The sequence below is a fragment of the Mesoplodon bidens genome (genome assembly GCF_964165515.1).
Source record: "Mesoplodon bidens genome assembly, chromosome: 4".
Lineage (NCBI taxonomy): Eukaryota > Metazoa > Chordata > Mammalia > Artiodactyla > Ziphiidae > Mesoplodon > Mesoplodon bidens.
In genome coordinates, this window is record NC_138160.1 from 39,668,999 (window position 1) to 39,696,928 (window position 27,930).

Sequence of the window (27,930 nt, forward strand, 5' to 3'; positions counted from 1 at the left end):
TCTTTCAGTGTCCTTGATCTGAAAAAAAAATGTAAAAACCTCTACAGTACGTTGAAGTAGCTTCATACTTGGTTTGGCGGGCTTCAGGTCTAGGAGTTTGAGAGCAGAACAGTCTTTCTGCATGAAACAGCCTTCGCCTGTTCCTCAGCTTGACCACACCCACTTCTACCCCTTTGAGGGAATGTCCGCCTTGGAAAGTGCCTGCATCCACACCATTTGCAGTTTGGTCCATAGGCTTTGCCCCATTTTCATTAAGCCTTTTATTGAAACAGCAACAAACACACAGGCTTCTCAACTTCAGGATAGTAGGTGAGCATTTTTAAATACACTATAGCTACAAATCTACCTATTCTAAAACAGACAGGAATTTTAGTTCTGTTTTGTCTGAGATATTTCACAGTAAAAAGCCATGGCATTAACAGGGTAAGGTAAGACTTGTGAGTATCATAGACAAAAGGACTTAAATAGTTTTCCTTTATTAGGAGGAATAGTAAATTCTACAGGAATTGAGCATGAAGTTAAGTTGCAGTATAAATATATTTTTCTGAAATTGTTCATATTTTCCACCCCTTATCTTCTAGTCACCAGATGGTAAGAATGAAATTTAGGTCCTAAACGCCTTTTAAAATCAAGTTTTAAGAATTTTCTGATTATATCAATTTTATGCAAGGGAAGGTCCTAGCCTTCTTTACAACGCAAAGAAAAACAAAGTGTATTTTCTACTTTGTAACTTGACCAGGACTTCCAGAACCCACCAACTTTCCACCCTGCTGGCTCAGGGCACAGCAGCTGCTCCTTCAGCAGCCCTTTGTGGTGGTCTGTGGCCTGATGCTGTCAAGCCTTTGCCTAAAGTGGAACTTTGCAGTGTAGATGGATTGTACTTTGAGCTGCATCATACGGCTTTGTCCCTAAATTATTATTTTGCTGATGTTTTTAGGGATGAACAAGAAGCAGAAGGTGTCAGCCAAGGATGAGCCAGCTTCAAGCAGTAAAAACAGCAGCGCATCACAGGTGTTGTAGTGAATCGGGCGACCGCCTCTGATGAATGAACTCTAGCTCCCTTAGCTGGCAGGACTTTGATAAATACTCAGGCTTTTTAAATCTGCAGAATTATTTTAAGTGGTTGTTACTCCTACAGGAACGAAACTCACCCTAAAATGCCTTTATTCATTAAATATTCAATAAGTATGTATTGAGCTTCTGCTAGAGTGCTGGACATCTAGGTATTGGGCTACAGTGATCATCAGCGATAGACAAATCCGCTTGGTGCCTGCATTCTACTGAGTGGATATAAATAAATTAAATATATATTTAGATAGAAAGAATCCTAGATGATGGTAAATCTTACAGAGAAAAATCAGGGGAAAGGGATGTTGAATGCTGTGGGATGCAAGATGGAACTCGAATGAATTTTAAATGGCGTGATCAGGAAAGGATGCTCTGAGAAGGTTCTATTTGAGTAAAGACCTATAGGTGGTGGGTGCACAAGCCATATGGCTCTCTGGGAGAAAGAACACTCCAGGCATAGAGAAGGGCAAGCACAAATCCCTTGTTGTTTCAGAGAAAACAAGCATTCCAGACAAATTAAAATCCATCTGATGAATAATGTGACTTTAGATTTTTTTAAAAAGAGTATAGCTAGTCTAGTGTCTGAAAACAAAAACAAAACCCCAGATTTTCTACATGAAATGTTTCTGAAACCTCTGTGGCTTAATGATGCTATAAATATGGGTTTGTTTTGGGTAGTTAGATGATCTAGAATAATTCATTTTAATGTTTGAAAAGATTATGCAACTTTAATTTTGTTTCCCTCTAAATAGAGATGCTAGGCTTCTGGTAAAAATAAATTTGAGTTCTAATTCTATATTGTGAGGCTACTGAACTTTAATTTAGTATTTTTTAATTTGCTTATTTTTGAGAGTAATTTAATTATGATTATGTACAGAAATTAAGTGATATAACAAATACAGATTGACATTAAGAGAGAATTCCAGGATATTGCTGCTGGTCGAGATAGGCCTTTTTTAAACCTCTGGAGCTATCTTAGTGACTATTACTTTTTAATGATGATTCTTTTTTTTCACTTGAGTGACTGTCCCATTTTTACTCTAATTTTTAAATTCTTTTGGACTTTAGTCACAGAAAAAAGGACAGCAATCCCAGTTCCTGCAAAGCCGTAACTTAAAATGCATAGCCTTATGTGAAGGTAAGTTGAAAGTTTTACAATTCTCATAGCGTTAATTCTCTCTCTTATCTGTATTTAAAAGTTTAAGTATGTTTACAAAATGCTTATGATGGACTAGTGAAAGCTTTATTCCTTATGACCATCTCTAAGGGCACAAATGGAAAATACTTAACAACAGAGATCATAAAGGTTAAAACCAAAAAGCAGAATTGGCAAGAATTGAAATAGTGCTATATTTTATTCTTGGCAGATATTTCAGAATGGTAATTATCTCTTTCTGATCAAGTATTGCTTATCTCTTTTGTTAATATACCCCTTCCTCTTTATGTTGGTTTCTGAATGTATAATACCATAAAAAATCTGAAAGATGAACCACGTGCTGAGTGTAAATAACCCAGTAGGTCTTTCTTGTTCCTACACTGAAATTATTCTTTGATTCTGAACTTAGGACAGAAAATTGATAGTCGATTTGCAATATCATATACTTTCCTTTGTTCTTGCTTTAAAATCTGACTTTGGCTAAAAGTTCATTTTTTTCTTCTTGTGTGGGAGTTTCAGTAGCCACTCTTTACTGTCTTTCAAGTTTTCAACGTTTGATGGTTATAGAGGACGCTAAGTTGCTTTCTACATAGTTCCCAAGTCAGGACCTATTTGCCACCGTAACACAAAAGTGATTTCCTTCCTATTGATATGCTAATTGTGTTCCAGCCGTAAAATTGTTACTTGGCATTTCACTGTTTTTATTTACATTTCTTGATAGCTTAATATGGTGAAAGAAACATTTTTCATATGTTAATTTGTGCATGCATTTTTGCTTTTAGATTTCTAAGAGAAGGGATATAGTAACTTAGAATAAATAGTTCTTTAATTTTCTCTTCCATTTACAGTGATCACCTCACCTGACCTGCACAAACATGGAGAGATATGGGTCGTCCCAAATACTGATCATGTCTGCACACGATTCTTTTTTGTGTAAGTGTAAAAACTTAAAATCCTATGTTACTGTCTTCTCCATAAGTGAGGTAGTAGTGACTACATTGTTTACTCACTTTAGCTGCCAAAATATAGCAGACAAGTATTTTCTCATCAACTCAATGTTTTTGTTTTATTTTAATAAGCTGTGAAAAAGGGGGGTGTTTAAATGCTATTAACTTAGAAGAATTGAAGAAAAACATGGTCTCTTTAACCACTATCTGTGTGTATGTATGTATACATGTGTATATATACATACATAAAGATATTATATGTATCTAGATAGATATATACACACACATAAATATACACATATATTATTTATAGATTTAAAAAATATTAGAACTGGGAATGAGGAAAACAATAATGAGAAATTCTTCTTCCTATAAAAAGTTGATCTGCATTCCATGATATAGGCTGGCAATGCAGGGCATGTTAATGTGGATTTTTTGACACAGCTATAGCATAAGAGCTGCATCAAAATACAAGAGTGGTATTTTTCTTCCCTAAGTAAATGAGTGCAGTAGATCTGTCTGTTTTTTACCCACCTTGCTTAACTCTCAACTTTTTCCCATGCCTGAGCCTTCCTTATCCACGGTCCTGTCACAGAAAGGACCTCAAGGAAGAGTTGAGTATATCTGTTTTGTACGTTTGTGTAGCTTTCTAAAAAGAAGCTGGAAAAATGCACTGACTTGTTTTATAAGCCATGTCAAAATGACTGTATCATGATTACTTCAATATATAGCATAGCTGGAGCACACTACATCTGCAACATTTGATCTATTAGCTTACTGACTGATGGTTCACAATGAAAATTTTATGAACTGCCTGGTTTTCTTTTGCTTGGTCTGAAAAGTGTGACTTTCTGATGATCCAGATTTATATATTATGTATTTATCTATCTTTTGTGTTTAGCTCACATATTAATATACAGATTACATAGTATGAGACATATACATACCTATAGATTTCATTCTTGGTGGCAAGACAGCAATGAGTGTAGTAAAAAGAACCCTGCTGCTTTTGATCAGACAGTTTGTGTCTAGACTCACCAGCTATTAGTGAGGTAACATTAGCCAAGCTGCATAACCTCTCTAAGCTTCCTCAGTAGATGCAATATAACATCATCAATAGATACAGTAGAACAATATACCGGTATCAGTTAGAATCCCAACAGGAAACCACTGGCCCTTAAGAAACGAGATAATTTCTATCATTCACAGTTAGATCACTTACAAAAGTGTGATTATAGGGAAATCATAGGTCTAGTACAGTAACTTGGATCTAGTAGCACCAGAGCTATTATACATCCTCAGGTCCAAAAAGATAAGAATAGGAAGCAGTTATCAGAACCTGGTAGGAGAGCCATTTCTAGTTCATCAGCTTTGACAGGAGTCATGGCCTTCAGTTCAGGGACGTAGGCAGCCCAAGGTGACCTTGTGGGGCTGGAACCAAGCAAAACCTTGACCTCACCCTCCTCATTGGCCAAACTCTAACAGAAACTAGAGGGCAAGGGAGCATATTGACCAAGTCCATAGAAGTCACCCTCCTGGGGCAGAAGGCAAGGTAGAGAAGTGTACAACCATGGCTCTGGAGGCTCCCAGGATAGCTGTCTGCTTTTTAAGGTTATGATTCAGATTAAGGTATAGCACAGTGCAGGTCTCCACTGAAAGGCACTCATTGATTATTTTTTCCCTTCTTCTTTCTTGCTCATCTTGACTCTTATCCATTGTTAGAAGGTCGGCCTTCCAAAAGACACCTCCAATCACAAAGTTATTTCATTGTGTGAGCTGGAGATTTTCATGGAAAAGTAACTCCAGAGGCCTTTCCTTAGCTTGTCGTTAATCAGTTAATCTGCTCCTTTTAGCGTCTTGCTAAAATTCATAGTTGTTGAGCTAAATAACATTAGATATGGAAGTAGGCAGTAAACATTTCTCGTATTATTTCTTTACAGTTTTACATAAATTATATGTAAACTAAATCAGTGGAGGTATATGTGTGGGTGTGTGTATGTGTGTGTTGACTGGAGAGAAGGATTTCTATATTTCATAAGAAAAAAGTGAGGAAAGACCATCTGAAGAAAAGAGAAGAAAAAGCCTTCAGTACACTCAGATACTTTCCAAATAATGCAAAGGAAAAAATTCCATTAAGGTAATGATTTTCATTCCTTTATAAACACAAATGAGACTTCATCCTTTTTTCCTGCTCCCTCAGGAGAGAAGGAACTAATTAAGGAAAATTAATAAGATTCAAAACACATGAAAAAGAGAATCCATTCACTAATGTACATTCTAATTACAACCATCAGTTTTCCTTCTTTATAAAAGATATAATCACAGAGTTCTGCTAGTGATGTGCCTCCCTGGTGAATGGCACTATCTAGGAAAAGAATAAATTGAGGAGAAAGAAGTGAGTTATCAGAAATATACCATAACCAGACAGAAACTCAATTTCTATTCTTATTTCATCCTTTCTTTTTTTTTATCACATTATGTGATCTCTAAAGTTAGATGCTTTGCCTGATGACTAGGATATAAATTGGTGAGGCCTCCTTTTTATCTGTACTAACTGAAAATATTAAAAATTATATAAATTCAATGCTAATCTGATTTCCAGAGTGGAGCTAATAAAATGTATAAAATTAAATAAATAAATAAAACAGTCATATAATATCCTAATCATTTTTCCCAATAAGTAAACAATAACAGAGAATGAGAGAAAAATGGGGGAAACTTTAGAACAGGGTATCAGAGAAAATTAAAAGTAAAATTTAAAGGAAGATATCTGTTTGGAAAAAATAAAAGAATAAGAAGTTTGAAAAAAATTTGTTGGAAAACTCCAAAAATGAATAAACTTAATCAAATATAAGTGCTTCAGCAAAAGGTAATAATTCAGATGTTAAGAACAGATTCCAGACGGTTCTGAGGGTCTAGGAATTGTTGCTAGAGCTTGATTTCGTTACTGACCTTGAGACACATGTGTACAAAGACATTAAGGTCAATATGTAGAAATAAGGCAGCTATTTTAAAAAGGGCCAGAAGTTTCACAGGGGGTGTGAAAACCACATAGACGTATGGTGCTCTAGTCATATACAACAAAAATGTTATGAAATGGGGATTTTTAAGCTAGAGAGGAAAACCTATTATTGGTGTTTTCCATAAATAGGAATAAATAATAAAATCCAAGAGAAGGTAATTGATGATCTGGCAGGTTAACAAGTTAGGTGTATTTAGTGCCATGGGCACCCCATGCTACACTGCCCCCACCACTGCCATAGTGAAAACTCATAGAGATAGGAGTGTGTCTTCTCCCTCAACTGTTTGGGACCAAGGAAAGGTTAAGAACCACCAGGTTTCTGTATCTTGCTTATCTGGTGTTACAACCTACATGTTTAATGCTTTAGTGGTTCTCTGATTTAGAGCAGGCAGATCTGCAAATGAATCGTTTCCATAGTTTCTCTATTACGTCGACTTAAGGTATAATTTCTCAAAATATTTTAAGAAGTTCAGAAATTTAGGAGCAGGAAGGACCAAATAAAACAAGACTATCTGCAGAAAAGTGATGCGGGGTATTTTCAGGTTCTTGAGTCAAGCAGATGCCAGTGCTAAATAAATTTCGGGAATTCCTATCTAAAGTCTATTCTATCTTTTAAGGTTTAGCTCAAATACCACCTCTTCTATGAAGCTCCTAATCAAAATTAATCTCTCTTCCTGGTATTCCTACAACTCAGTGCAGAACTTCAATTTAAAATTCAGTTTATTCATTGTATCTGACTCTTCCACAAGACTGTGAACTCCTAAAAGGCAGACTCCTACTCTTGTGTTTTTACTGTCCTGTGTGCCCTGCATCACTTTGCACGGTACCTGATGTACAGCTGCTTGTCAGCCAATTTTTAATGAATGAACAGAAGAAGGCAAAAAGGAAAATATTTTGGAATATGTATTGTTTTAATTTTAGGTCAAAGTTTGAAATATATCTAAAAAGGTAGCTACAAGAAAAATTTATAAAATAATTGTATCATGGCTGTTACATGAAATAATAGGTACTTTGCATCATGATTTTGCAAAAGATACACAGTGTTTGAATGGGAACATAGCAAGGAGACAGCTTGTTTATGAAGTTAAAAGATAGGACATTCAGTCATGGCTCAGTGACATAAATTGTGGGACATCAAGCTTATATGATTTGGGAGTTTTGCTTTATCCCAAGTCTATAATAAATCCAGTTTCTCTGTCTCTAACCCAGATCTCTTTCCAAGATGGAAACTGCCACATCACTCCCCTGCTTAAAAGTCTTTGATAGCTGCTTACTACTTATAAGATGAAGCCCAGTGTCCTTTACAAAGGGAACCAACTGATTCCTTGGTGCTTTGTTCTTCCCTCAATACCACTGTGTTGCAGGTGGAGGAGATCCAATCTCCAGCTGTATGGCCCACCATTTTTCATTGCCCGCTGTTTCTCACCCCAGGACGTTATGCTGCACAAGCTGAACTGTATGCTGGGATTTCCACACTTCATGCTCTTGCTCTTTCCTTTCTCCATTAATCTTGGATTCTCTCTTCCATTTTCTTCCCTCATATTGTTTATCTAATTCCCACTCCTCTTTTAAATCCTAATGTATGTCTTCCCTCCTCCCAGAAACTTCCCTGGATGCCTTTGTGCTGCTCCTTTTGTGTGTGTGTGTGTGTGGTACGCGGGCCTCTCACCGTTGTGGCCTCTCCCGTTGTGGAGCACAGGCTCCGGACGCACAGGCTCAGCGGCCATGGCTTACGGGCCCAGCCGCTCTGTGGCATGTGGGATCTTCCTGGACCGGGGCATGAACCCGTGTCCCCTGCATCGGCAGGTGGACTCTCAACCACTGAGCCACCAGGGAAGCCCTGTGCTGCTCCCTTTTGTAACTGTGTAAGACCCTGGGCATGTGTTTATTACTGGATTGTTCTTTTTTATGCATTGTCTTCTCCATTAACTCTGTATACCTCTTGAGGTCAGGGACTATACAGCTCATCTGTGTTTGCGTACCTAGCATAGTGCTTGGCAGATACATAGGAATGAATGAAATGCCCATTTTATAACTGCTTGCTGGATATTTTGTCCCCCAAAGTCCACTAATACCTTAAAATCATTATGTACAAAAGTGGAACCCATTATTGCTGTAGTTTTCAATTCCTTTTTCCTTGCTCACTAGTCATCAGTTCCCAATTACATCTTTTCACAATTACATCTTTTCAGTTTTCTTCTATAAACACCTTTGTTTCAGTGGGTCTCCTTCTCTCCCCTAGAGTACACCAAAAGGTTACTGGTTATTTTCCATGCTTCTGATTTCTTCATTGCTCCTAATCTGTTTTTTAAAATGCCAGATTTTTTAAACATTGCCATCATTATACCAGTGATACCTGTTCAATGTACAGAAACTGAAATCAAAGGTAAGCAGAAAGAGAGACAATCACCCATTATATTCCCACTTAGAGTTAACTATGGTTAATAAGATCATACAATTTATACCACATTATTTTTCCAAAAGGAGAGTTTGATTATTCCTTGCTCATACAGGCTGATAGTTATTAACAAATAAAAACATGGCATTCTGCAATATAGTGCCCATCTGACTTGACTTCAGTTACCCATACAAACCACTGATTGAATAAAATTATTATCCAAGCTGTTTCTTGAAAAAAACTTGGAATTCTTTTCCCCACTAATGTGCCTTTGCTCAGTCAGTAGGAATGGTTGGCTTTCTCACCAGCTCAGCCTTTAGCCAATCTTTCCAGGCTTAACTGTATGATCTTTTCCATGGGGCCTCTCCTGGCATCCCACTCAGACAGGATCTGTCTTTACTGTCAGTTCTGCTTGCCCTTTCTTTGTATCACCCAGGCTGCCTTGTCCTCCAGTTATTTGCATAACTCTATTATCTCCCCTAGTAAAATGCAAATTCTGTCCGTGTTTGGGAATCTTACATCTTGTGCAGAAACACGTAATACATATTGAATGAAAGCAATGACAAAAGACTGAATGTTCTAACTTAATAAACAGATTTATACACAGGCTATGAAGCAGACAGTACACTACAGCATCAGATTTCTTACAAGAACTTTGGAGAAGTGCTGGATATCATTCAGTTCACAGTGAATTTCTCCTCTCTGTGACTAATGAAAAACAGTGCTATCATTTCTGGCTTCCAGATTTAGGGAGTCAGAAAACAAGTGTAGGGCTTCCCTGGTGGCGCAGTGGTTGAGAGTCCGCCTGCCCATTCAGGGGACACGGGTTCGTGCCCCAGTCTGGGAAGATCCCACATTCCACGGAGCGGCTGGGCCCGTGAGCCATGGCCACTGAGCCTGTGCGTCCGGAGCCTGTGCTCCGCAACGGGAGAGGCCAGAACAGTGAGAGACCCGCGTACCAGAAAACAAACAAACGACAACAACAACAACCAAAAATGTATGTGAACCAATCTTAAAACTGTCACAGAGCTGCTATAATCAGTTTGAAAATAAAGGTTGTCAATACATTTAAGTTTTTGTCCATGAAATTTCCTAACATACCCAAGAGAGTTCCAGGTAGCCAAATTCCATCTATTGTCTCATAGCTTTTAAAGCAAATTGGTTTATTATTAATAAAATTTCAGTTATCTTTTTATACTCCTAGGAACATAAGTAAGTTTTGTCTTCTTTTAGATGATTTCATTTTTCCTTCTGTAGAAAACCCCAGTCAAGTGTATCATTTCCCTATTGATATCTTTCTTGCTGTATTTCTTTTTTTTAATTTTGTTGCTGCCTGGACGTAAGTGAACTTCAGTGTTATATTAACAACTTAGTGTTTGTCTGCAATACTAATAAATAGCTGCAAAATAGTCTGTGTGCTATATTGTAATAAATGTTTTAATGCCACTAGTAATTCATTTATCTAAGCCCTGCTGGTGAACCAATTCAAATGGTAGTTGGTTTTTCCTTTATTATTTTATATGCTTCATAATTTAAGACATGTGAATGCCTTTGACTGATTTTATCCTTCAGGCGGCAGCTGTTGTGTTTCCTTATGGGCTTCATAGACAATGGAAAAATAAGCATTTTTCTTAATCCTTTCAATCTCAATCTCTCACCCTTGCTCTCTATTCTCTCCTTCTCCTGTGTTCTTTCTATAAATTATTATAGTTTATTTAAAGAATGTGAGTCTCATCTCCTCTCCATTAACTTCAAATGCTTTTTAAGTGTCAATGAATGTGTAATACTTGGATATAGCAAACCCTTCCATTTGACTGGGAAATAGAGTGAGGGAGGAGTGATGGGTCATGACTAGAGAAGAAGTTTAGGTTTGGATTATGAAGGACCCAGGTGTGCCATGCCAGTGACACTGGATCTTGTTCTGCAAGTAAAGCGAAGGCCATTTGCATCACTCTAGCAGGGCAGAGAATAGTCTTGTAGGAGGGATGGGGGGATAAGTGTAGAGATAGAAAGATCAGTTATAACGTTATTACAATAGTCTAGGTCAGCGTTTCTCACTACAGAAAGAAATGAACTTGACATTGTGACTTGGGAAAGGACAATCTTACTTTGTGTGGTGCAGTCAATACTCTCTGTCCTACTTTATTCTAATTTCATTGGAAAATGCTAACCTGGACAACCTAATTTCAAAACCTGCTAACTGTACACAACCTGCCCCTTGAAAATCACCCGTTTAGACGAATGATAATGAATGCCTAAACGAAGGTGATGGCATTAGATGGAGAGAAGATGCAAGTGAGAATAACTAGGGAAATGGAAGCAACGTAACTTGATGATGTATTGGATTTGGGCATGTGGAATAACCAAGAATGACTGAAGTTTCCTTGTTGGTAGGGTGGGTAGATGATGGTAGTTCAAATTGAGATAGTGACAGAGTAGAAAAGAGCAGTCAGTTTTGAATTAAGAAGTTAAGTTCGGCTTTGAATAAACCACCTCTGTGATTTCTGTAGGAAATTTATAGTTAGGGAAAGATGTAAGGACTGGAGATACAGTTTTAGGAATCAGCATGTGGGTGATAGTTACAACAATGGGACAGACTAAAGTAAAGTGAGTTTGCATATCATAAAAAGAGGGAACACTGAGGAGGGAATTGTGAATAAAACCAGCATTGAAATGGGAGGCCAGGGAAGAGAATGCAATGAAAGAGACTGAGAATTAATAATCAAAGGGCCAACTAGGGAGGGAAGAGATGATATAGCTTTAAGAAAAAGAGCAGTCAGCTGTATCACATGCTGCAGACATAGCAGATACAATCTCCTGAATTTATCAGCTAGGAGGCCATGGGCAACCATTGTCAGTACTTTTCAGTAGAGTAGTAGGATCTGAAGAATGATTGTAGTGGGTTGAGGAAAAAATGAGAAGTTTTAATGTATTACAGGCAAACCTTAATCAAGGTCAACTTTAAATTGAAAAGAATAGAGATGGTAATAGTAGGCTGGTATCTGTTAAGCTGAACATATCTTAATATAAACACCTATTAGGAAACTTAGGATGGAGATACATGGTGGACTGGTATCAGAAATTGGGAAGCCATCAAGAACCAAAGCAGTTCTAAGACCTGCCACTCTTCCCACTTCTCTCAAAGCACTGTGGTTTCCTTTGTGTCTGGTTCATTCTCTTTTTGTCAGTCTCTTTTGTTTTCCATAATCTGTATCCTAGAGGAGCTAGGCCAGTTGGTTTGATAAAACACCGTTATCTCATTTGGGCCAAGCCTGCAAGCCAGGTTGCTTCCCCAGCCTTGGCTCAGAATTATGGATGGCTTAGCTTACCCTTGGTCCAGTGAGTAGCCTGGATTTATACAAAAACCAGGCTAACATATTTTACTTGCCCAATAAAATATATCTTTACACAGTTTGCTACAAAACACCCAATTAGATCTAGGTCTAAAGCATTTCACTTTACACATTCTCTAGTTTGTAACAGAGCACTTATTGTTTGAACTCCTGAGAAAATAATTACAACTGGGCTTTGTACCACATATCCCATTCTTTTTTTACAATAATGTCTCACCATTGGGTGCCTTATGTATACGTATGTGTGTGTGTATTTGCACGGTAAAAATTATCCAAGTAGGCAAACTTGGGCCACTTCTTAGGAGTTTAAACTCGATATAGATGCAACTATCACTAGGTTTTTAAGTAGTTGATTATGTAAAGACTTAAGCTCTCATTGTTATATGTCATCTATTTTATTTTTCTGTATTGTGCTATTTCAGGAGAATTTAAGCATGGTGAGGAAAAGACAGTGGCACACATTAATCTTTGAGACACTATGCTTACACCCCTGGTTATCTATTTTGAAGTAATTACCACTTCTCTAAAGCTTCTGTCTTGAAGTCATTTTTATGAAGTAAAATTAATTCATCACCTATTCTACTCTGAATATTATCATGGAAGTTTAAAAATTCATTCTTGGGAAATTCTTATTGCCCAAGTAAGTTTATTTGAGGAAATGAATTATCATCTAAAATGTAATTACTTCTTTCTAAAGGACTTAGTAATTGCTGTCCTTTAATGTTATATTTTCACATCTATTGCTTAGCTAAACTTAGCAGACTGGCATTCTTGTGTGTAGTACCAGCATAAATAAGAATATTGTTGTAGTCAGACTAAATAGAGCAACCAGTGATAAAAAAAAATGCAGCACTGATTACAACAGAATAATAATTAGAAGGCAGGAATGGCAAAGGAGCAATGGTGGAAAGTGAAGTGATTTTTCTGAGAGTGTCATTGATCAGAAAATAAAGAAATGATTGAAGTAGGAGTGGAGTTAAGAAGTCCAGAACCCAAGGAACATAAAACTGAAGTCAGTATGTTCTTTCTCAGCAGGCTTCATATAACAACTGCTGTGAAAAATGTTTGCAGATCCAAAGACACTGGGGTGCTTCCCGCATCTCAGGCAATGCTTTATGTGGGGTTAAAAAGTTAAAATTAAAAAGGAAGGGTCAAATCAGGGCATGACGTAGAATAATCATGTGTTCAGTAATGTAAGCACATTACTAAACACAACTGAGAAGGAACTGTCTCTTGCTCTTGATTCCCTTGGGCTGTACTTTAGGTACCAGACAGCAGTTCTAAGCTGTCTTAAATGCTTTGGGGATGTTTTTGAATGTTTCTCCTTTTCAAATGTTTTATGTTTCTGTGTCTTGTGTTTTAGCTACGAAGATGGCCAAGTGGGAGACACAAATATTAACACACAAGAAGGAGGCATTCACAAAGAGATCCTTCGAGTAATTGGTAATCAAACTGCTACTGGTTAAAGGACCACCATTTAATTAACATGATTTGAAAGCCTTCCTCGGGTTCAAAGCTGGATTTTGAACTGAAGAAGATGATAACATAATTTATTGTTATTATAAACAAGATTAACCCTTTGAATACTGATTTTTTTCTTAGTATTTCTAAGTTTCTCATTAAATACCTAAAATGGTATAAAATTTATCAGTTGTAGGGTTATGGAATCTAGTAATAAAATTACAACAGCACTTAAACTGAAGTTTGGGTTCCTCACACAATAAACAGATTGAAAAAACAGTTTTGTGCTGATATTTTTATATTAAACTCTTTAATTGGAAGTTTGGTATTATATACCGACATCTTAGGGTACAAAAATAGAACTGAAAGCATTTTATAATGGCGTCTAAATCTATAAGATACTTTGCAATAAGTGTAATGTTTGCACATTCTGATGTGCTATATAATTAGCAGTATGAACATTCGAATGTTTTGGGGAAGGATGTTTCCTAATCTGTTACTTTTCCATATACAAAAACAATTAGGTCTTAGATACAGTGCTTTGCCCAAAAGTATGTAATATACATATCTATAGATTCATGCATCAAAATGTATGATCGTGCATATATGTGTGTATGTACACATACATGTATTTTAACAACAGAGATGGCACAGCTCCACAATTCTGTTCTCATTCAATGGAAAGAAAATAATGTTCTCTCTGGACATAAACCAAGATATGAGCCAAATTCACCACTGCTCATTCACTGAAAATGTTTGCAAACAAGTTTTCTATTTGTTTAAAGAATTTTCCCTTCAGTTAAAATGTAACTCTTTATAATATTATAATTTGGGGAACATCTTTATTCAAATGATAATATGTTTAAAAGAAAGGCCTCAGAATTTAAAACAACAGTATATATATTTTTATTTCCTACTGTGGAACGTTTTTTACATTTATTTGTACCACACCAGCATTTTTATATTTTTCATCTAATACCTCTGCTTATTTTTTTTTTCATATTGAGAAAGAAGACAAACTTTGAAGTTTCTTTTATATTAAAAGAACATGAATAAGTTTATATAGAGAACAATAACACCAGCTCTCAGCATTCTCTTTTCAAGAGTCATGTGTGCATCAAAATCATTACTATTTCTTTGGGACCTAAGTTCTTATTCATTACAATTTTTAATTGACAGTGTTTCTTTTCCTACATGATGTTTTTTGAATAAGGCCATTCATGAGAGCAGTTTAATTAGCAAGTTTGCCACTCTATTCAAACCCTGAATCAAGGCTCATATCTGACTCTAATTTATTTAGAAAGAAAAAATAAAAATGTATACTCATTTGCAAGTGTAATATAAATTCTGTGCTTGTTCCTTTGGTATAAAAGGTGAAAACAAAGGTCATACACATTGTTAAGGATTGCTATCTAGGAAGCATTTACTAATTGTTTGTTTTCTTATATTGTAAATAATTGATATGCCACTTATTTCTGCAAAAATAGACTTGAAGGGATATTAATCATTGTGATAGGATCCACCTAAAACATTGATCTGTTTTGACTTGTGCCTCTGAACTCAAGGCCAGGCTGAGGGATAATATTGGTGTGGTAGGTCCAAGATACAGTATCTTATTCAGTTCTGTGACCAAATATTTGAAGACTTTACATGGGACAAGAGGACTCCTTGCTTCTTTCTGCCAAGACTCCCAAGTCTCCCAAATCCCTTTACTGTGTTTTAAAAATATTTTAAAGCAACAAAATTACATTTTCAAATTAATTTTGTGGGACATTCATGTATATATGACATAAATATGAGGATGTAATAGTAGGATTTGGAAATTGAAATCTTGAAACCCCATGTGTTTGGCCACTAGGACCACTGAGGCACCTCCAAATACTCTTTAAAGTGCCTCCAAGCATAATTTAAAAATGATTAATCCACTAAGCATTTACTCAACAGTTGAGCAACCTGTAAGGGGTATAGTATTAGAATCTGAACTGGAAGGGTAGCTTGGAGGACTCAAGCGAGACTATTTAGGGGAGACAAAACATTGTAATACAAACTTCTACTGTCAACTTAAGAATAAAAGTAGATTCATCTATCAGAGCAAGGAAAGTAATTGATAGTTTTAATGTCCACTAAATATAACAGATAATAGACATCTTTTATGATAGTAAGATGTCTTCTCGTGATAATTGAATGCTTTTGCAATGCAGAATGACAGATTTTAGTTTGTTTTGAAAAACTGTCAAAAATTTTTAAACCTGTATTCTAAAAATAAAGCCAGTCTTCTCATTGGACTTTTGATATTGGGAATACTATAGTAAACTGATGTTTATTTCTAAAGAATCTAATTTCAATACCCATTAGTAGATGAATATCATGCTTTCAGAATCCAAGCGGGTCCTTAAAATTTAGAAGTTTAAACATTATAATCATGCCTTGATTCAGTTACCTCGTTAAGATATCTTTTGACTTATTTGATAATTCCAAATATGTGATATTGTATTGTACTTCTATAATCATTTGAAGTCTGTTCACTGATTCTTTGTAATAGTTATACTAATTATGTAGTCATTACTACTTAATATTAACCCACTGAGCAAAGGTAATCATTTATTTCATGTTTCAAGTGGGAGAAGAAGAGCCTTAATTTATTAGTTCTACTTTTTTCCTGCATTACTGATTTTGTAAACATTTCACTATGAATAATTTGTCCTCTTTCATTGTCCACTGTATTTAAAAAGAGAAGAAAATGATTGAACATTCGAGAAGAGAAAAAGTAATAATATACATATAACCTAGTGCTGTAGAATACATTATGGTAAGGTACTTTGGTGCCTTACATTGCGTTATGTTAAAATGATTTTTATTTTGTTGCTCAGCAAATCTCAGTCAAATGTTGGATTTGAAGGTGGTTTCTCAATTTAAAATTTAAATATAAGAGTGCCACATCCTTAAATTCACTCTCAAATACTGTGTGATATAAGAAACCTACTCAAGCTGTTGTTAATGCTATGAATATTTCTCATTGAAAAATTTAAGAGTTTAGAGAAGAAATCCCTCAATTATTCTCCCCTTAGCTAAAAGAAAGGAAACTTTTAATATGTAAGTCTATGAATCGTTATTATCACTGAAAGAATTTTATCAGTATTTTGTACCATAATACCATAACTTGCCTTAGGGCATGGGGTTTCAGAAAGTTCTAAGGAAGACCTCATCATCCTTGTTAAAGTCTGGATGACTTCATCAGATAGTGATTTAATACGTCATGAAGGTCCATTCAACCTTGGACTGTCTACCATCTAAATATATGGATTTCATGGTGGCACTTGAAGCACATTTTAAAAATATTATGATGTTATTCTATTGTCCTGCTGAATTCTTCATTATTACACTACCTCAAGACAAATGATAGACTGTTTGTCAAGATAAGTTTGGGTTTCCAGTGTAAGGATCAAATAAAATTTTACAAATAGAAGTCATCAAATAATATGACCGTCAAGACCATGCTAGATCTATGTTGTCAGTTACCTCTTGACAATATACAGTAATATGGATATTTCAACCACCAGTGATGAATAACGTAGTTATCAGCCAATGAGTAAGTGAAGAGGTTTCAAGTTGCAAAATTTGAAAATAATTAGTTCCCTTTAGGATTGGTTTTCTACGTGGGCCAATTTTATGTCCTTTCACCTGAAGCCACAAAGAATTGCCCACCCTAAACAGTTAAAGGATTAAAATACCCAACTGCTGTGCCAGAATGGCAGACTGAATATTCAAGTATTCTTGAATGCCTGCTAAATTTTTGTCAGATTATATATAAATTTGATGTATATTATTACCCAGTAAATTTTTCTTGGGAATTTTGTAGACAGTCTGATATATTAGGATAAGTTTTTGTAGTTCAAAGGAATTTCAAGTAGTTTTTAGACAAAACATATCATATCCATGAGTGTGAAAAAGCTGTGTTGAAGAATAGATTACATTATACATTTACCAGCAAGTCAGTAAAAAATAGTGCTTATTTACATAGTCAACATAATTTAATGTTCTAAAAATAATTTCTTCAATCTGCCCGATATTTAATGTGTCATTTGAGATTTAAAAAATGCAGCCACTCCTTTATGTAAACATTAAGATATGCCTATGTTTCTTTAATTCTACGGCCTTCTTTACAATAAATTTCTTGACTTTTGTGCACAAAATAGTATTGCAACCTGCTCTTTAGCCTTTGGTGCCTTAGAGTTATTATAAATATTTAACAATATGTACATAATGTAAATACTGCCAAAAGATCACTAAGGCCAAATATTTTCTCTATTCACTTTTTACTGCACTTGCTTTCTATTGCTACTTAAGCCTCTTTTATCCAGCTTTGTAATAGTTCTAACATTGTAGCCAATGTAAATGTTTACTTTCAATAAATCTGAATTTGTTCAACAAGTACGGTATATGTGGGCACTATTTTGAAAACTTGGTTAGGCCTTAGATACTCCTCATGATGAATCTTGCTTCTGGGGACTAGATATTTGAAGTTCTCAATAAACTCTAAAAATGATGCTGCCCTTTTCACTTAAAAATACTTTTAAAATAAGAGGGAATAAAAGAAAAAACTCTTCTTGCCAGTATTCCCCAAGTAGTTGCAGTAGATTTAATTGGTCATGTGAGTACCATTTTAATTTCAAGTTCCGTCAAGAAACACAGGATTGAAACAAAAGATTTTTGTACATTTTATATATATGCTTTATTTATAAACACTTTGGCATAATATCAACTGGAGCATTTCAAATGAACTGTCTTGAATTTTCTTAGCATTTCTGACTTGGTTAGTAATTGGAAAATAATTGTTAGAGCACCACTTTATAAAATACATTTCATTAACTGAATAAGATATTAGTCCATAAATAGATATGGTTCTCTAAACACTTTAATAGTAAATATTTATGAGGAGCTAAATTTACATTCTTGTAATAAATAAAATATTTTACTCATGTTACATTTATAGCTGCAAAGCCATAGATAACACACTTCTGGTTTTTAGACTTGATTTCAATTACTCTAGAAATACTTGTTAGAGTCTAATATGCATCTTGACATTCAGTATAAGGAATAGAGAGTATTAGATTTTGTGTTGACCTCAAGGAGACTTCAGTCTATTTGGGAAAGGAAAACATACACGTTTGCAAATAATTCATGAATAGCACAAGGCCAGTGATGCTGAATGGGAAAGACCAACAATACAGGCAACACTTAAGGAAGGAACAGATCATCTACATCATAGCAATGGGGGAAATACCGTGTGAGATCCTTGGGCATTAGCAGAACACTTAATAGACTGTCCCCAGTCTGAGGACAAGTAAAACAAAGATAGGATGGAAAGTAGGCTTACAGATGAAAGAATCTTGAGTGAACCTACAAAAACTCATACTTTTATATTTGTTGAAACAAAAACTGCAATCCAAATGAAAACTTTGATCCTTTAATCCTTTATTAAAAAGACATTTAATCCTTAAATTAGTGTTAATGAGTAGTGTCTTACTAGTATTTCCATTTACTTATTCAGCACTTTTCATAATCTTTTTGCAGCAAAGTTACAATGATTTGCTTGTATATCTGCTTTTGCTTTGCTGTAGATAATACGTATATTAGAAGGCACTTAACTTTTTTGAGTTTTTAGTTTTTGATTCCTCAACCAAATTTTTGATAATTATCTTTTTGACTTCATGGCTCAATCTTACAGACTTGTGGAGCTGTCATTCCCTCATGGGGAATGATATTTCTCCTCATAGGAATATAACTGGCAAGAGTATAGTTCTACATTCCAGGTTAACTTAAAAGTTACACAGCCTGCTTTTTTGGAAAGCCAATGTTGAGAATTTGCTGAGTATTTGGCCCTTATTTCTGCTCCTAACTTCCGGGTCCCTTTTTTAAATTATTTCAAATAGTAGTGTTTTGTAACTTGTATCTAAGAAGACTGAAATTTTCAAAGATACCAAATATATATACATATCAATAGTTTAAAAACCAGGTATTCTTGAGTTTCAGATAAGAGAATTTTTTAATTAGATAGGATTTGCTTTATGAGCTCTTGATAATTTAGAAAACAATTTCACACAGATTGTCTCATTTTTCCCATCCACATAACTGGAATGTGTTAGCAGATATCTTTATCTCTTGTAGAGGAGTTAAACACCTTGCCAAAGGGATCATCACTAGGCTCCAAACCTAGGGTCAGTGTTTCTGAATCTCATCTTTGTGCTCTTTCTAAACCGTGTTTATCACTGTTGAGATCCTAGCTTGGCAAAATGGATAACAAGTGTAAGAATTACAGCAGACTGATGGGAAGAGTCAGTGAAGAGTTAGATCTGATTGCCTTGAGGAGTTCTATCAAGGAGTCATTAAATACCATTGCACACACTGGGTGTGGTTTTATTCTGGAGAATCTGGAAGGAAAGAAGTCTACACTTGACTGCAGTGGAAAAATCATTGTCAGCCCTTAGGTGAGTGACATCATGAAAGTGGAGCTCTGGAAGCTTGCTGACAGCTGTATTCAGAAGGATTTCAGAGGAGGCAGAAAGCAAGAAACGTTAGAAATTGGTTTTAGTAATTCTGACGGGTACAAAGGCCTGGAGAAGGAGGAACTGAGAAAAAGACTGGATAGAAGAGATGGAGAGGATTTAGGAAAAAGCAGTAAATTAGGAAACAAGAGATCCAATTTGTGTGTTAGAGATAACTTGATATAAATTGAGAATTTCCCCCTGGATTTTGTATTTCTCCTTGACTGAATCCGGGACCCTCTCCCCAGAACAGACATTCAGCTAGAACATATGAGTACAGCCTTATGACTGTTAAGATTCTGAATATTAGTTCTGTATGTTAGTGAAGAGACACTGCCTCAGTCCCACATGCCCAGATGCAGCAACTAAAGGGTTAACCCAGCACACAGCAGACCCTCCTACATTTTGGTCCCCACTAAATAAGCTACTAGATTTTTTTTTAATTTTATTGAAGTATAGTTGATTTACAATGTATTAATTTCTGCTGTACATCAAGTGATTCAGTTAATAATATATATTCTTTTTCATAATCTTTTCCATGATGGTTTATTACAGGATAGTGAATATAGTTCCCTGTGCTATACAGTAAGACCTTGTTGTTTATCCATTAATATCACAACTGTCTTGACCCCCTTACATAATACTGAAGCTAATGCGATCATCCTAAAATGCAAATCTCATTTTATAAACCCCTTACTTAAAATCCTTCAATGTCTTCCAATTTATTACTCAATAAAATAAAAACTTCAGGCCCCTGTTTCCCTCCTCCGTCTCCAGCCTCATTGTTCACCACCACCACAAAGATCCTTACACTCAGCTTTGGAACCACCCTGAATGATTTGCAGTCCAGAGGACAGCTGGTCGCTACTCATCTCCTTTCACAGGCTTTTTCTCTGCCTAAGACAGCCCCACTCCCAGTCTCCAATTTTTACTCCTCTTGGCCTTCAACCTGTTTTCACTTCTTTCAAAACCTCCTCTTGTACTCCCAGTCTGGACCAGATGTTTCTTCTAAGTCTTCTCAGAGCATCTGACCATCACTCATCTGTCTCACTTAGCACACAGTGAAAAGGTGTATTGATTTGCCTGCTTCTTTCTCCTGGTCACCCTCCTCCATGCCACCAGGCACAGATTGTTTCCAGTATTTAGTAAGTGTTTGACACTAAGTAGGCACACACAAAAAGTAAATTTTAAAAGTCCATCTGATGAAAATGGTCTTCAAATAAAGTGACATTAAAGCCAAAAATATGTCTTATAATTGGCACAAAATATATTCATAAATCTAAACAACTACCCAGCAGGGGGAATATAACAAGCCAAAGCTAACATCATCATCATCACCCTGGGCTCCAGCCCTATTACCTGCAGAAAATGGAGGAATCCCTCGATGTGGGTAACATTTTCTCTGTCACCCTTGAATTATGTATTTTCATCCTCCCATTATTTAACTTTGGAACAAGCAATACCTGGATTGTTAGGTCATTTTGAGAGCCCAGAATGAACCATAAAACTGGAAACTTACAAACTTATAACTTAATGTCAGTAATTTGCATAACCAAAGGATCATTACTTTGCTAAATAATTACTTTAAATAATGAGCTTCCTTAGAATATTTAAGAGTTAATTTACAGGTCATTAACTACTTGACATACAAGGAAGAGAGATATTTTAGGCTCAGGTACTAATATTCATTACCAATAAAAATAAATCAGTGATGGAATTAAGTACATCTATAATTATGTCAGTGAGGAAATAAGGTTCTTTCCAAAGGAACTACATTCTTCTAACTTGGTATAAATTGCAAGGAACCTGAATTTTATTATATATACTTACTACTCTGTGACATCTAACAATTTTTGCAGCTGTGTAATTGGGAACATTACGTTCTTTATGTGTTTCCTGGTTAACTTCTGGGATACTTTTTTTTTAACTTTTTATTTTATATTGGAGTATAGCCAATTAATAATGTTGTGATAGTTTCAGGTGCACAGCAAAGTGACTCAGCCATACATATACATGAGGGATACATATTTCTTAATAGTTATAGGCTTGGAGCATAACCAGTTTTCTAGTTCTAATCTGCAACAGCTGTGGAACAGCATAGCTTTCTGCAATTTATTATTTGGAATCTTTTTCCTTGCATTCCTGCCTATTGTAAATCTATCTATAACTCAAGGCCATAATTCTCATACCCTCAAGTACATGAATACTTTCTGGATCACTCAGCCATAATGATGTCTCCCTGCTCCAAATTCCTGCAATACTTTGTGGTTTGGGGGAACTGACTTATAGTTACCACTACTTCTGGGTTTTTTTGTATAAAAAAATGCATTCCTCAAAATTACACTCTACCTACCACCACCAATAATCTTTCTTTGCTAATGTTGTGCTTAATTTCATAAATTTAACCTGTTAAACATTTAAGTGTTTAATTGTTTAAAACCATGCAATTAAATAATATTTAAATTTTTATTAGTATTACTGAAAAAAGTGACGAAGAGTAAGTCCAACCACTTTGGGCTGAAGGTGACCACAGTCTCTCTCCACCTCTTTCATACCTTCTCCACTTCTGCTACCCCACCAGGATGATTTGGGGGACATAACAGGGCAGAGTCATCATTTATTACCATAAATAGTATAACAATTATTGCCATATGTAATATAACAATTCAATGAATAAGAGATCCACCACTTTCCATCCTCTTTAAGTTTCCTTAATTTGTTCAGAGTGAAAGAGACTGTTCATACATTGGACCTAAGGCAAAATATTAAGCTGCATATAGACATTCAAAAAGCATCAACAAATGCATGATTCATTTTTTAGTATACAAAAGTTCTAAAAAATATGTGTAAGCAAACATGAACTTTCATATACATACTGATTTTCTTTTGTAATGTCTGACTGACATCTGTTTTCAGGGATTGGGAATGCTATTTCAGCTTGCATAATTCTAAGGATGAGGGTTTGGAAGTGTGCACCAGCACATTTCCCATTGAAATAGCAGTGCTGAGGGCTCACTGACAGCCTTATTTCTGTTCAAGACTACCTTCATTCTCAAACTCACTGGGTTGAAAACCATCTCTCTTCCCCATTGCATCCACTCAGTCTCCAAGAACTGTCAAGTCTCCAACCAAAAAATCTCTGCTTTCCCTGGACTACTACAGTATTTGTCAGCCCTAATATTTTCATTTATCTCTTCAAAACACTTTTCTCTCTCTCTTTTTTTTTTTTAGCCCATAGTATGTACCAGACTCTGTGACAGGTGTTCTCCAGATGCCCATCTTTCACTTTCAAGAAGTAGTTCCTGCCTTAAAAGTGTCCACAGTCTTTAAGAGAGTACATACAGAGGTAGTTACAATCCAGGATGCTGCATGACGTGATAGGCGGGTACATGGAAGGAAACCTCTCACTGAGCCTTGAAGACCTCTTCCTCAGGGTACTATCTTGCTCAGCGATCCTGTGGTTTCTCTTTACTGTATAAACCACACATCCTAGCACAGCATTCAAGCCCTCTATGAAGAAACCAAACAGTTTCCGTCTTTATTTATCACAAAATCACTACACATGATTCATTTTCTGTCAAACCAGTTTCCCCATTAATCCCCGAATCCACTAAACCTTGGACATTGTTAATTCTATGTTCTTCCTCACACTGTTTCTCTTTGATCCATATCATTCTACCCATTCCCACTGTCAGATCAGTTGACCTTAATCCTCTCTTCTTAAAAATCTCAGAAGAAATCCTATCTCCTCCCTGAAGTCCAACACCAGATACAATCTCTTTCTTCCGTACAATTTCATAGCCATTAACTTGAACATTCCTCATGGCTTCCATCACATTCTGCTGTAGGTAACAGCACCAGGCTTGCCTCCTTTCTTCCACTAGAATGGAACCGCCTCCAAATAAAAACCTGTTTATATTTGTTTTTTGGTATCCTCCACCACCCCGAGTAAGTGAGCAGCACATATTTTTGGATGAATAAATGAAGAATTATAATGTGAGAATATTGCAGGCAAAGCAGTGTTACTGTATTCTATAGACACTTCCTTCAGTGATTTCTGCTCTTCTACCCCAGTGGTACCAAATTATAAACTGAGGGAAAATAATATATCTAAATCTTGTTTTGCAAATTCACTATAACAAAATGGTGACTGTTCGCAAATAGCAATTAGAAAACCCCTATGGGAAAAGAGAAAATAGTTGAACCTCAACTTGGGATCCTGGTTGTTCTCTATATTTCCTAATTTCCCTTGAAAATATAGCTACCTTGATCACGTTTTCCTCACAACCTGTTCCTCACATCAAATAGTAGAGTGAGGATTTCAGAAGCACCGTCCAGATGACAGGAGGGGGCTGATGAGGGACCACAGAGTATGGAGGACAAGCAGGCAGTGGGGTGACTGGGGAAAGAGGACGGGGTGGGGAAAGGCACCAGCAGGGGAGGTCCTAAGTGCACCAAAGGCATTTCCTGGGCTCATGTCAAAGCCTGGCCAGGCCCCGTCAGGATGAGTGTAGTTGTTGGCTACAGAAAGGAAACGAAAAGCGGAGTAAACCCTGAAGATTCTCTTCCTTAGAGCCGTGTAGCCTCCAGTTTCCACTGGTGCCTCCCCTCCGCCTTAGACATAAACCTCCTGTTTCACCCTTGGTATCAAATTCCCAGGAAACTCACAGGACACACAAAATCTCCTTTGACATATTAGATGAGGTTGCTTCATTCCTTTGAGTATTTATGGGACTGCTTTTTTTTCTGTAGGTCAAACAAACAAACAAAAAAAGAGAGTTGAAAAGAGGGGTTTTAATAAGCTAAAGTCCTTTTACACAATTGGGAAAGGCCTCAGAAAACCTGGAAAGATTGGCCATGTCTTTTGTTTTGTTTTGAATTAATGTGGAGTGAGGAGGTGGGCATGAGACCTTTCGTTCCTTAAGCAGCCAACAAAGGAAAGGAGCCCAGGTGGAAAACGACAGGGAAAGTGGGAAGGCAAGGAGGTGTCTGGCATAACGTGGGAGCCTTCTGAAACCAAGAAGAATTCCAAGAGAAATTTGTTTCTCAGCCCTCTAGCTAGAGAAATCATATTAATCCTGACTCTATCACACACATTTCTCATGTTACTTTTTATAAACAAAATTCAACTTTTGTTTAAATGCTTAGTAACTCACTGGGTTTTTCTCTGCAGCTCTGCTGCTATTATTTCTTTCAGGTTGTCTAGCTACTCAAGTCAAAAAAATGTATGTTTCTATTCATCTGTTATTTTTCATATTTATCCACGTAAATAAGCATTTTCCTCAGCGTGACTGAAACTGCAATTTTACCCACACTCTATCTCCACAATCACACTCCAATTCATATGTGTTGACATATTTTCAAAAGCCTCATTCTAGAAGGTGAGAAGGTGAAACGTTGGCCCATATTGGGTTGTGACATTGTTGACAAGCTGTCATCCTCTTAAGACTTGCAGACAAAAGGGAGCAACGTGAGCACAGTTTAGGAATCCAGGTAACCACGATGCTCTATGCCACCACAAGGAGATCTCACAGCAACAGAGATATCAAAGCGAGCAGGTTTAAAGGCAGCAGTGGGGACTGACATTTCATAAAGATGGCCATGGTAGGAAGTTAAATATGAAGGCCAGGCTACAAGATATCAACTTCTCTTCACAACAGAACTATCTAGTGTGTTCAATTTGCCAAAGAAAACCTGTAATTCATTCATTAACCCTTTGTTTTCCCAGAAAGTGGAGAATGGGGTCCTGGGCAGAGTATGTACTACATACGCTAATTAATTAGAATGGTTTTTTTCCTGGGATTTCTAGGTCCTGCCTAATTTGACCTCTCCCATCAATCCAACCTTATCTCCCACTACCTCCCCTCCCAACACCCTGAATTCAGCCATTAGGTTTTTCCCGTGTCCCTTCAACACACCGTGAGCCTGTCAACTCTCCTGAGGGCCCCAATTTTCTCCCTTTGCTTAGAAGTTTCTCTTCTTCTGACCTCCAGGTACCAACCAATCTCCAATCCACCACCTGTAGGCTCAAGCTAAGCTCCACTTCCTCCATGAACTCCTTCCAGACTGTAATGTATGTTAAGAGGGGCTTCTTGGGCTTCCCTGGTGGAGCAGTGGTTGAGAGTCCGCCTACTGATGCAGGGGACACGGGTTTGTGCCCTGGTCCAGGAAGATCCCACATGCCGCGGAGCGGCTGGGCCTGTGAGCCATGGCCACTGAGCCTGCGTGTCCAGAGACTGTGCTCCGCAATGGGAGAGGCCACAACATTGAGAGGCCCGTGTACCGCAAAAAAAAAAAAAAAAAAAAAAAGAGGGGTTTCTTAAGGTTTTTTTGTCTCCCTATATTTTGTAAAGACCCAGGGAGAAAGAAAATATTATTTATACTTCAAATTTCTGAAACGTTCAGAATATAGCAAGTACTCAATAAAAAATTCTTGAATAGACAAACTGAATTGACCAGTTAACTGAGAATGAAGAGAAGAGAATGAGAAAGTTAGGGTGTGAGGAAGGCACCCATATATAATTTTGTTTAAAGTTCTCTCACTAACATAATTATTCATTTACACTGATGTCTTGCTGTGTCTTCTGACGCTAAAGCCCTAGACTTATATGGCTGTCTTGTGCACCTGAATCCAGTGGCTGCTACAGCGTAAGACGCTCAATATGCTGTAAATGAGCAAGTTACCCAGTGCAGGATGAATTAATAAGTGCAAATAGCAAGATCACATTTGGCCCTCTAAGCAATACCTACTCAAGATTCTCAGGGAATTATGTTCTGTGTTGAAAATTCTCCTATGGGCCCCAGGAGGAGCAGCACATCCTTGGACCAACAGAGATGGTTAGATTTGAGTGCCTGGAGGAAGGAGAAGGCAGGCCCTCTACTAAGCAAGGGGACCTACGTGAGGGCCCCATGAGAGTGGAAACAGAGTGCACAGCGCACAAGCATGAGAAGAGTATAGTTTTCTGTTAATTTTATTCCCCTTGGGGGCCTTGCTCTGTGTCTTGCTTTGGCCACGCTCCATCCACTTTGAATTTCCCTTTCTTATCTGTTTTCTCCTTTATCTTCTCCACTCTTTCTTTTGAGCTCCTGTTATCCTGAAATGCAAACTGAGGGTGGACAGAGAGTGAGAGCTAGGAGACACCCTAGAGGCTGAGATGCTGTATATTGTACAGATTTTCCCCGATTGAATGAATCTGGGTTGAAATTAGGGCATTTTCTAATAGGATAGAGGAAGCAACTTGAGGCATTTCACTGCATTTTAATATCTCTAAAAAAAAGCTACGTAGCTACTGTGCTGCAGGTTCTCCACTGGGCACTAGGTGGATACAAAGGGGAAGATGCCTCAGTCCTGCAGGAATGTATTAATAAGAGTGCTTATTAGTAAGAGTGATGATGATGAAGATGTTTACTAACACTACATACAAGGCATTGTTCTCACTTCACTTAATACTCACGGTAACCTCTGAGGTTGATGCCATTATTATCCGCATTTTACATGTGGGAACACTGAAGCAGAAAGGCACAGGAATTTGGCCAAGGTCACGTTTCAGTGAATGGTGGAATCAAGGCCATCCAACTGGAGCTCAGATGCTTAACTGCTCTGTGATTTTGTCTCTCTCACCCACTGATCAACAAGCACAATTCCAAGCACTGGCTCAACATGCCAAAGTGTTTGATGAACTAAATCTCTTTCTACACAGTGTTTATGAAATCTATGCCCTTTGAACTAATTTTTGCATTTATAATGGCCCAGAAAAAGACCTTCACCACCTTCACCTTCCTTCTTACTCAGAGGATCTTTAGAGAGTAAGAAGAACAGCTGCTAATATAAATGCTTTGCACAACACTTACAGAGTTTTGCCAACAAATTGAGTAGAATCCTGGATATGTCTGCTCCAGAAGCACTTGAGGTCAGTTCCAATGCCCTATCCCCTCCCCACGCTGCTGAAGGTAAATCTAATTGCTCCATTCACAGAATGT

The 27,930-nt window shown here is 36.8% G+C and overlaps 1 protein-coding gene across 2 annotated transcripts in view; it reads left to right on the forward strand.

Annotated features, from left to right (window-relative positions):
* Positions 1-13,591, forward strand: part of PARP8 (poly(ADP-ribose) polymerase family member 8) — a 181,661-nt gene extending 168,070 nt beyond the window's left edge. Inside the window, exons 24-27 of one of the 2 annotated variants that reach the window (XM_081233894.1) lie at positions 938-1,011; positions 2,137-2,206; positions 3,073-3,157; positions 13,308-13,591. In XM_081233894.1, coding sequence (XP_081090020.1) covers positions 938-1,011; positions 2,137-2,206; positions 3,073-3,157; positions 13,308-13,410 — 332 coding nt within the window. In that variant the 3' untranslated portion in view covers positions 13,411-13,591. Of the gene's footprint in view, positions 1-937; positions 1,012-2,136; positions 2,207-3,045; positions 3,158-13,307 lie in introns of those variants that run through there. The other variant, XM_081233895.1, reaches the window with a different exon arrangement.
* Positions 13,592-27,930: the final 14,339 nt, after the last annotated feature.